The following is a 12,018-nucleotide window of genomic DNA, read 5'->3' as shown; positions in this document are numbered from 1 at the left end:
TCAGATCGCTTTTACATCTTTCTTCTCTTACCTTAAACCTATGCCCTCTAGTTTTGCACTCCACAATCCTGGGGAAAAGAGCTTAGCTATTCAACATATCCATGTCTCTCTCGATTTTATAAACCTCCATTAGGTCACCCCACAGCCTCCTATGCAGCAGGGAAAAAAATCCCAGCTAATCCAATCTTTTCTTATAACTTCAATTCTCCAATCTCAGTCCAGTCTCTTCAATACCCTTGTAAATCTTTTTTGCTCCCTTTCCAGTTTAATAAGATCCTTCCTATAGCAGGGTGACCAGAATTGTACACTGTACTCCAAATGTGGTCTTGCCAATGTCTTATACAGCTGTAACATGACGTTCCAACTCCTATACCCAGTGGCTTGAGCGATAAAGGCAAGTGTGCCAAAGGTCTTCTTCACCTCCTAGTCTACCTACAACACCACTTTCAAGGACTGTTTGATAGCAAGGGAAGGCGATATAGATAGGTGTTGGGAGTGGAGGAGGAGTGATCCGAGGTCCCAGAAGAAATGCTTCCTGTGGAATCCTGATGGAATTCCTGTTTCCTCCAGTGGGATGCCAAGGCCAGGCACATGTTCCCCTCCCCTCTGTCAGCATTCCACAGTTTGTGTTTGATGTTAAGGTGTAGTTAAGCCTGGGTTTTAACTCTTATTGTGAGTTGCAGGGGGTACTCCACCATCTAGCTCTCCACAGACCGAAGCCCCACAATTTTCCCTTAACAAAGAATACTTCATTTTACTATTTGTAAAGAACAATACAGTTCAAATTTGTCATGAGAGCAAGTTTAATGCAGTTTCTTTCAATTCAACATGTGGTTGGTTGTGATGTCTCTTGACAAACTGTTTAATATTCACAATGTATATTTGCATTTCAGGCTGCGTGTTCACTGGTGAGTATAGCCCATGGGGTTTTTTTTACAGTCTCTGGCCCCACAGTCTGCTATGGCCTTAGACTATGAGTTTACACTGTTCAGCCTTTTGTAATGGCTGCCCCAAGCTTTAGAACATACCTTAGTCTTGGAACTTGGAACATGCCAGTTGGTAACACTTGGCTATGGACGGTTCTGTGAAAGTTACAGTCTATCTAAACAACAACTTTCACAGACTGATGGTCCCTCTGCAGCCCATAGAGCTGTGTTGTGGAAGTCTTCAGGATGAACCTTAGCAGAAAAACTTTCTTTGCAAAGATACTTCCCGGAATGAAGTCTCTTTCTAACCATAGCTACCTTGGGGGCAATGAGCAGAGATAATGAGACTAGGTGAAGGGAGGTGGCGCATCACTGTCAGTCAATGTATCGCTTGGTTGTTTGTCGAAATGTTTGATGATGAGTCATTCTGTCAAATCATTCGACAAATGTGCCAGATCCCAAAACATTTTTTCCACATGGCTTCAAGGGTGTTGCGCGTAGACTGCTACCTGTCTGGACAAATCTTTCCAAAAAGAGTAAGTGATATGGTCTGGTTCAACTCATTGCAGGGTTAAGCAGAGCCATCCATTGCAACACTGTGGGATGGGCAGAACCTTAGCAAATACAAGAAATCCTGACAGAAGTTTACAAAATGATGAGAGGCAGAGATGGGTTTGGCAGTCAGAATCTTTTTCCCAAATTTGAAATGTCTAATACTAGAGGGCATGTATTTAAGGTAAGAGGGGAAAGTTCAAAGGAGGGGCACATTTTTTACACAGAGGGTGGTAGATGCCTGGAATGCGCTGCCAGGGATAGTGGTGGAGGCAGATAGAATAAAGGTGTTTAAGGGGCTTTTAGATGAGCATATGAAAAGGCAAGGAATGGAAGGATATTGAACAAGTACAGGCAAAAGGGATTAGTTTAATTTAGCGTTATATTTGGCACAACATTGTGGCCTCAACTGCTTTCTGTAGCAGAGAATTCCCCAGGCTCACCACTCTTTTGAGTGAAGACGTTTCTCCTCATCGCTATCATAAATAGTCTATTCTGTATCCTTAGACTGTGATCCCTGGGTCTGGCCCCCCCCCCACTCATGAGGAACAACTTTCCTATGTTTACCCTGTTCAAATGCTGTATGTTTCTGAGTTCTCCTCTCATCTAACTTTTCCTGTGCTGTACAGTTCTATAAATAATGCCACTTGATGGATTTTGCAAAGAATATTTTAATATCTAGACCTCATTGTCAGAGGCCAATCTCCATCTCACACCTTTTCCTTCTGATAAATGTGAGCATGTGCAGGTAGCATATCAGGAAATCACCCAAAACCTCAAGGAATAAAGAAGGGGAATGAGAATAGATGGGTCCAAAGTTCCAAAGACTTTGGAAGAATTAGCAACCACCATTAGCAGCTGCAGAGGCAGGGGGCTGGGGGTGAGCAGGAAGAGGGGTGAGGGTGATGGGTGGACTCAAAGTAGTGATCTGCAAAACTGAATGGAAAGAGAACGTAAAGTGCGCAGAGCATTAAGCTAATGATAGACTAACCCAAACCCATCCTCTGTTAGATGATTGAGATAAGAAGTAGTATTGCACAAGTTGATTATCCAAACAATTTCCATCTATGCTCGGCAAATTGCAGGTTGCTTGAAGGATTTGGTACTAAATTGCAGGCTTCAGTGTATCTATGTGCCAAAGAGATAAGGTTGGCAACACTGGACCGACATAGTTTTTCAGATTATTTTGTGTAACATGTGCATCACCGGGCCTAATTGCTCTTGAGAAGATAGTGATGGTGATTGACCTTCTTGAACTGCTGCAGTCTGTGTGATGTAACTAGACCCACAATACCCTTAGGGAGGGAATTCCAAGATTTTGACCGTTGACAGTGAAGGAATGACAATTTAATTCCAAGCCAGAATGGTCTATCACTTGGACAGTCGATGCTTGATGGTTTCACCTCATGAACATTTGCCTCCATCTCCATCCCACAACATGTTGTACTCTCCATTACTTTGCTGTCGTGGCCGTCCATCCTCTTGCCCAGGACCCCCTGAAGACTCATCTCTGCAGAGGTACACAAAGTTGGGGTAGCATCATTGTGAGATTTTAGTGCCATACCCAAGAGTTTGGATTCAAAAGAGACTGGGTAAAAACAATGACTGCAGATGCTGGAAACCAGATTCTAGATTAGAGCGGTGCTGGAAAAGCACAGCAGTTCAGGCAGCATCCGAGGAGCAGGAAAATCGACGTTTCGGGCAAAAGCCCTTCATCAGGAATGACTGATGACAAGAGAGACTGGTTAAGGATAAGACAAGATCAAGACCTGTCTTCAATGTCAGACTTCTGTCAAACTCTCCTTATTGCACATCAGTACAAATGCAGATATACATAGTAGACTGAGATATTCAACTTCATGTTACATTGCTAAGGAATTGTTGTCTACACGGGCTTTTTTAAACATAGAAATATAGAAAATAGTAGTAGGATTAGGCCATTTGGCCCTTTGAATGCTATGCCATTCTGTATGATTAGGGCTGATCATTAACTTATGACCCTGTTCCTGCTTGCTCCCCATATCCATGATCCCTTTAGCACTCAGAACTACATTTAACTCCCTCATGAAAACATTCAATGTTTTGGCCTCAACTGCTTTCTGTAGCAGAGAATTCCCCAGGCTCACCACTCTTTTGAGTGAAGACGTTTCTCCTCATCGCTATCATAAATAGTCTATTCTGTATCCTTAGACTGTGATCCCTGGGTCTGGCCCCCCCACTCATGAGGAACAACTTCCCTATGTTTACCCTGTTCAAATGCTGTATGTTTCTGAGTTCTCCTCTCATTCTTCAAAACTTCCATGAATATAGTCCTAACTAATCCCGTCCATCTTCATGCATAAGTCCAGGACTCAGGCTAGTAGAACTTCAAGTCTAATTAGCTTCTCCTACACTGTGCTACTTATGCCCCGTAGATATCATTGTGTGGCTCCTTCATGGTCTTAAAGCCCTTACACACCAGGGTGTCCATCAATAACATGGTCAGCATGGGCAAGTTGGACCAAAAGGTCTGTTTCTGTGCTGTACATCTCTATGTTTGCCTTCTCACACACTATCTGTACCTGTCTGCAGGGGATACTGTCACCTGTGTTGCAGACAAACTCTCAGGGCCAGAAATTTCCTAGGTCCTAGAATTATTTTTGCCAAGCGACTGAGAAAGTGGGCATGTCACAAACCGCCAAACTAACCCACAACAAAGATGATCCAACAGACACCTGAGTGAGAAACATATCAAAGAGACAACTATTAGACACCAAAAAAGCTGTACTAGTGAGGGGACTCAATTAGAACTGCAAGGACGCAAGGAAGACTGACTTCCGAGCAGCATTGGTATGAATGCTAAAAAAAAATGGACTTAATAATGAAACACAGCAGACCATCAGACAACTCATAGTACCCACACTGACAAGAAGAAGACAAACAAACACCTTGAACATAAAGGAGAAAAAAGTCCTGGAAGAACTAAGAAAGGACACAAACACAGCTGACAAAGGCCAAATGACAGTAGTAACGGACAAAGCAGGCGACATCCAAAAGGCAGATACCAGCATCTACCAAGTTGGAACTGACACCAATACTAGTTAATGGGATTAGCACACTACAGAACCTATATTGAAATGGACTCATAACCAAGTCAGACTTCCAAATGATGAAAGCAGAAGGCATGACCACCCAGCGATTCTATGGACTCCCCAGGGTACATAAACCCGACAAACCGCTCAGGCTCATAATGTCCCTACTGGGAAGACCTGCACACAGACTAGCCGAGGAACAACAGTGAAGGCTTCAACACCTCATTAGCGGAGCCACACATCTCTTCCATTCATTGCAGGAATTCCTGGACAACATCAGGAACATTAATGTCAACAAAGATGAGGTGATGGTCTCATTCCATGTTACGGCACTGTTTATTTCAGTTGACATTACTTTAGCCAAAGAAACTACAGCAAAACTCTTGGACAATCAGAACAGACCAAACTGCCTACAAACCCATTAACAAAGACAGCATGTTAAAGCTAATTGACCTATGCCTAACAACACACTCCATCTTCAACCGCCAGGAACAAATCAATGGGACACCTATGGGCTTACCCATCATAGCTGAAGCAAATACTCGAACAGACAGCCCTGCCACAGATCCAACCCAACCAATGGATCAGGGGCGTGGGTGACACTTTTGTGATAATCAAAAGAACTGAAATTGAATTTCAGAAGATCAACAGTATTTTCACCAGGATCAAATTTACAAGACAGGAGGAGAACATCAAATAACTCCCATTTCTTGATGTAATGGTTACAAGGACACAGAATGATGAATGCACAACATTGCTCTTGCACAGAAAGAACACGCCTACTGATCAGATCCTAAACCACAATAGCAGCCAACCAAACACCCACAGCTGCATGAGGACCCGTTCAAGAGAGCAGCAACACACTACAGCACCTCAGAACTACAAATAGAGGAAGAAGAACACCTACACAAAGTCTTTGCCAAAAATCAGACACACTTACAGCTTTGTCTGTAGATGCCTGCTGGACAAGCAACACCAAGAAGACAAGACACACCCTAACACCATGGCTACTCTCCCATACATCAAAGACATTTTGGAACTGACAACCAGACTGCTCCGACCAATAGGGATCTTGACAAGACACAAACTGAAAGCCACACTCAGACAGTGGTTCACCAGAATAAAGGAATTGATACCCACTGTGTGTAGGACGAAAGTAATTTACAAACCTCCATACTGCAACTGCACTAAGCATTATGTAGGATAAATAGGCAGACAGCTTGCGACCCACATCCATGAACACCAAGTAGCAACCAAATGACATGACCAACTCTCCCTGGTATCCATGCACACAGAGCATGAGTATGATCAGGACAATACAACATACTAGGATAGGCCAAACAAAGAACAGCGAGGGAATTCCTGGAAGCATGGTACTCATTGTCAGACTTCATCAACAAACACATTGACCTGGATTCCAGTATAGAGACTGTTGCAATGGAAATCTGGAACTGGTACAAACCGGAAACAGCTCAAACAGAACCACATCAATTTGGAGTGGAAGAGTACAGTAACGCTTCACAGGAGGCAACACAACACAACACTGATGGTGTCACCTAGAAAGGGGATGAAATATCTGCCAATAAATCTATCAATTCCGAACAGACCAACAACAAATCCAAAGCAGGCATATCTAGCCTAGTGTTTGATACATTTGGGTTTGCTTCTTAGGAGTCCAAGTCTGTAAAGAATTATTGTCATATTGGAGTTGTCTTTTCCCCTTGAGTGTTGACCCATAAAAAGGCCATTAGAAATAGGAACAGGCCAGTCAGCCCATCAAGCGTCTCCTGCTTTCAATAGAATCATGGCCGATCTGACATTCCTCACTTCTACCTTCCTGTCCTTTTCCTGAAACCCTTGATTCCCGGCTGATCAAGAATCTATCCATCTCAGCCTTAAATGAACACAAGGATTCTGATCCCATAACTGTCTGTGGCAAAGAGGTCCAAAGATGTTTACATAACACACTCTTTGATGGTGTAGAACATGAGATGAGTTGTGGACACTGCAGTGCCTCTGGCCCTCGACCTCGCCTTCAGATGAGGTCAGGTGTCGAAGGTAACCTTATCAACCCTGCCAGGCTAGTAGGGTGGTGAAATCAGAAAGAACTTCTTCACATAGGGAGTATGGAACTCTCTTCAATAAAAATAATAGATGGGGGCTCAATATTTCATTTTAAATCTGAGGCATTCTGTCCAATCAGATACCTATGGATTGTTGAGCCCAGCGTATATAATTGTATGTTTTGAATGGATTCATGCCTCCATTGAACATACAGATGACGAATTTCATACAAGAGGGTTAAATAGTCATGGGCCATCTTTATCCCATTAAACATACTTTTAGGTTGGAATTATTTAATGATAAGTAAAACTATTTTGTACTCAAATTTTTGGAAATAAAATAAAAAGTTGTAGTATGGCATTCTAAGAGATTAAGTATTCTAATCTGTTCATATACTATTCCTTAGGTGGTCACATATACCAATGGTTATATAGGTCCTCTGTGATCCAGCATCATGCCTGTCATTGCATCTTTCCTACTTATGGCCATTCTTTGGACAATTACAGTCAATGAAGATGCTATTATATCGCTGGAAGAAATGAGTGAGTGATTTCAACTCTTTTGGTATTTAACATAATCCGTGCACAATATAGATTTCCTAAACAAGAGCAGTAGAGGACATTCTGAGATTTACCACTGCATTACTGTTTAAGATATACTTCAGCCTCTTTTCTCTTCCCTTCCTCCCCCCCCCCCACGCGTGAGGAACCAAGTCTGTTTTTTTTACTTAACCAAATTGAAAACTAAACCACCCACTCGGAGGAAGAAACCAGCTCCTCACTTTGATATCCAATCACCATAGTGATCAAATAGCAAACTGTGGTAAAAACAAGGACTGCAGATGCTGGAAACCAGAGTCTAGATTAGAGTGGTGCTGGAAAAACACAGCAGGTCAGGTAGCATCCAAGGGCCTGCTCCTCAGATGTTGCTTGACCTGCTGTGCTTTCCCAGCACCACTCTAATCTAGACACAAATAGCAAACTGTGCCCACCAGGCCCAGTGTGACATAGCTCAAAACACAAGTGGAGATACAACAGAATATTTTAAAATGGGGAAATTATATACTTCACTTCTGTGTTGCACGCCATTTTCTGAAAATTTTCAGATACCACATGCTCCCTCTCTAAGTGCTCACAGGCACAGATATCGCCAGAACCCTAGCTCATTTGTTTTGTCAGATTCACTAGAAAATGATCAATTCACCCTCTTAACAAAGTCGGAAGTTGCATGACACCGGGTTATTGTCCAACAGGTTTATTTGAAACCACAATCTTTCGGAGCACTGCTCCTTCATCAGGTGAACCCAGTGTCATGTGACTTCTGACACCCCCATTCCATCACCGGCACCTCCACATCTTAACTCCCACTTAACAAGGAGCAGTAACAAATGCTGTCAGGGGCAGTGTAGTATTAACAAAAATAAAAGAAAGGGAAGGGAACAAGGGTGGGGATTAAATCATAGTAGCATTGGAATGAGGGATAAGGCATTTCAGCATCCCCAAGGGGAAACCCAGCTCTTTTTAAAGAATATTTTATTCTTTTGACCCATAAGAGTTATCACACATAACCGAGCAACCTTCCCACTACCAAAACCATTGTGCCTTTTAAACTAATATTATTTTTTAAACTAAAAACCCCCATCAGTAAAACAGCCGTGTATTGAATATTTACAAGAGAAACCTGCCAAATGGTGATGCAAACCATCAAAGGTCGTATGGGAGGTGACTCAATCAATTTGGAGTCAGAGAAAAAAATAAGACATTGCGATGGACGTCACATAGTCCTTCTCCAAGGTCACCCGGGTAGTGAATGTAACCATGGGAGAGGGGCAGACAGTTGGCAGAGATGACATGCTCCACAGCCTGCTGCCTGGTTTTGTGGATGTTTACTTTAACTAGGCCTGCGATCAGGAGAAATACAGCTCTTTTTGTCAAAAATATTTTATAAATCCTCCACTTAATCATTAGCTAATTAAACAATAACCACCAGAGTCCACGAGGGCTAATGAGAAGCAAGGCATTAGTGGAAATGGAGCCAAGTCAAACTGATATTTGAAACCCAAACTCCAGCTCTATTTTGTAATTCTGAAAGGAAAGATTCCACCACCAAACCACCCAATTAACTAAATAAATGCCAGATCTACAAGCACTGCCCACCAGGGAGAGTGTAACAATCACAAGTAAGAAACAAATGGGGAAAACAAGGGAGGGAATTAAATCAAAATGGAGTTGGAGTGAGTGAACCCCTCCCCCAGTTCCCACCTCATGTGGCACAGTATATGGAACCATTTTCTGAGACCGTTGCAGCCCCTGTGGTGGAGGTGCAACCATAGTGCTGTTAGAAAGGGAATTCCAAGATTTTGATTCAGTCGCATGAGAAGGATGTTTGATCGGCAAGATCCTTTCTCATCCACGAGAAGCACAACATTTAGATTTTGGTGTTCATTATAAAGAAAAGCCAGTAATATTGTCTCCCCACTATCAGACACAGTTCACCTTATTCTTTTCAGGTTAGCTTATGTTACACTGGAGCTGCCAACTTGACAAAAGGTCCAAGGTTGTCACTTTCCTTCACAAGGCACAATAAAACAGGCAAATAAGATTTTCATTTTAAATTATTTATGATGTCCGACTTCGAATCCAATACGCTGTTGGTTCATTTTGGGAGTCCATCATAGGTCAAGTGCGTGTTCCATTTATCAACAATACACCATCCCTTATTAACCCTGTTTGCATTATTTTATCAAGTTAAGTCGAATCCACCTACGGATATTAAACTCGCCCGTGGTCGTTTGGGAGAGCACATTGTGTCCTGGAGTGGAAGCTGCAATTGTACATATAATGATACCTATTACCGGTTTCGCAGCAGTTATCTGGATAAAAAGAATGAAACGGTAGGCACTGTACAAACCTTGAGTCTCTATCTTTGAATTTTTGGAATGGCCATATTGAAAGAAATGGGCTTTTTCTGTCCTATAAAGTCCTATCTTTTAAGCTGAAAGGTTTAGTGCGTTTTTGTTTAAATGTATGCTTTCATTGGATGTGGGCATCTTGGGCTGGGCCAGTATTTATTGTCCATCTCTAGTTGCCCTGGAGAATGTGGTAGTGAGCTGCCTTCTTGAATAGCCACAGTTCATATTGTGTGGGCAGAAACCAAGAGTTTCAAGATTTAACAGTGAAGGAAAGGCAATATATGTCCAATTCAGAATGGCAAGTGGCTTGGACAGGAACCTGCAGCTGCTGGTATGCCCATGTATCTGTTTCCTTTGTGTTTCTAGATGACAGTAGCTGTCAGTTCACAGAATCATAGAATCCCTACAGTGTAGAAACAGGCCATTTGGCCCAACAATTCCTCTCCCGCCCTCCAAAGTGTAACCCACCCAGACCCATTCCCCCACCCCATTATTCTACATTTACCCCTGACTAATGTACCTAACCTACACATCCCTGAACACTATAGGCAATTTCGCATGGCCAATTCACCTAACCTGCACATCTTTGGATTGTGGGAGAAAATCAGAGCACCTGGTGGAAACGAGATTCTGAAGGTATTGCCTAGTAATCCTTGGTGAATTTCTGCCATGCATTTTATATACCCCTTACTGCTATTGAGTATCAGTGGTGGAGGAAGTGAATGCTTACTGATGGTGCCAATCAAGCGGACTGCTTTTTCCTGGATGGTATCGAACTTCTTGAGTGTTGTTGGACTTGTACACATTCAGACAACTGGAGAATATTCCATCATATTCCTGACTTGGACATGGTGAACTTTGGGGAGTCAGGAAGTGAATAACTCGCTGCAGTTTTCCTAGCGTCTGCCCTGCTCTAGTAAGCACTATATTTATGTGGCTATTCTGGTTTGTTCTCTGGTCAATGGTAATGTTCAGGATGTTGAAAGTGGAGGATTCAGTTATGGTAATGCCGTTGAGTATCAAGGGCAATTGTTTGATTCTCTCATGTTGGTCATTGCCTGAAATTGTTTAATGTATCACATCTCCATGACACGGGATTCCTTTGGCTAGAACTTCTGTGAGCATGGTCTTCACCTCCACAACTACCTGATGAAGGAGCAGTGCTCCAAAAGCTAGTGCTTCCGAATAAACCTGTGGGACTATAACCTGTGTGGGAACCATAGACAGCATCCTATCTGGATGTATCACAGTGTTGTATGGCAACTGGTCTTCCCAAGATCACATGAAAGTACAGAGAGTCATGAAAACAGCCCAGTCCATCGCGCAAGCCAGCCTCCCGTCCATTGAGAAGAAAGTGAGGACTGCAGATGCTGGAGATCAGAGCTGAAAATGTGTTGCTGGAAAAGCGCAGCAGGTCAGGCAGCATCCAAGGAACAGGAGAATCGACGTTTCGGGCATAAGCCCTTCTTCAGGATTCCTGAAGAAGGGCTTATGCCCGAAACGTCGATTCTCCTGCTCCTTGGATGCTGCCTGACCTGCTGCGCTTTTCCAGCAACACATTTTCAGCTCCCATCCATCGACTCCATTTACACTTCCTACTGCTTCAGGAAAGCAACCAACACAATCAAAGACCTCTACCACCCCAGGTTATACTCTCTTCCACCCTCTTCTGTTAGGCAGAAGAAATAAATGTTTGAATACATGTACAGACAGATTCACGAACAGCTTCTTCCCCCATTATCAGACTTTTGAACAGGCCTTTCAAAGTTAGTTCAGGTCTCTGTCACTGCAGCTGTAACACTGCACAGGGGAAGCTCAATTATCCAAACATGATGGGCGGGCAGTACTTCGCTCGGATAATCGATTATTTGGTTAATCGATTCAGTGCCTTTCCTCTGGGGCTCGGAGTTTTTAAAGTCTGCTTCCCGTTCAGGAGACTGCAGCAGCAGCAGCAGCACAGTGTGTGAGACCTCACCACCAACACCGCTCCCTTCCTCCAACACCAAGCAACACTACCCCTGCCCCAACACCAAGCAACACTACCCCTGCCCCAACCCCGTCCAACCAGGCCCAACACCTCTCCCTGCCCTAACCCCATCCAACCCCTCCCAACACCTCCCCTGCCCTAACCCCATGCAACACCTCCCCCCGCCCCAACCCCATCCAACCCTGCACAACACCTCCCCCCACCCCAACCCCATGCAACAGCACACCACGCCCCCAACACTTCCCCTCACCCCCAACCCCATCCAACCCCGCCCAATACCTCCCCCCCAACCTCATGCAACACCGCCTCTTGTCCCCAACACCTCACCTCACCCCCAACCCCATCCAACCCCGCCCAACGCCTCCCCCCGCCCCAACCTCATGCAACACTGTCCCTCTTCCCCAACACCTCACCTCACCCCCAACCCTGTCCAACCCTGCCCAACATCTCCCCCTGCCCCAACCTCATGCAACACCGCCCCTTGTCTCCAACACCTCACCTCAACCC

General features: G+C 43.9%; 1 protein-coding gene across 4 annotated transcripts in view; it reads left to right on the top strand.

Moving 5' to 3' along the window:
- Nucleotides 1-12,018, top strand: part of LOC132816543 (interleukin-5 receptor subunit alpha-like) — a 60,375-nt gene that overhangs the window by 15,216 nt on the left and 33,141 nt on the right. For 3 of the 4 annotated variants that reach the window (XM_060826284.1, XM_060826286.1, XM_060826283.1), the window contains exons 2-3: nt 7,020-7,155; nt 9,361-9,506. In XM_060826284.1, the coding sequence (XP_060682267.1) occupies nt 7,068-7,155; nt 9,361-9,506 (234 nt within the window). In that variant the 5' untranslated portion in view covers nt 7,020-7,067. The remainder of the gene's footprint in view (nt 1-7,019; nt 7,156-9,360; nt 9,507-12,018) is intronic. The other variant, XM_060826285.1, reaches the window with a different exon arrangement.

This window comes from Hemiscyllium ocellatum, chromosome 6 (genome assembly GCF_020745735.1).
Source record: "Hemiscyllium ocellatum isolate sHemOce1 chromosome 6, sHemOce1.pat.X.cur, whole genome shotgun sequence".
NCBI lineage: Eukaryota > Metazoa > Chordata > Chondrichthyes > Orectolobiformes > Hemiscylliidae > Hemiscyllium > Hemiscyllium ocellatum.
This window is presented reverse-complemented; position numbering and strand designations above follow the sequence as displayed.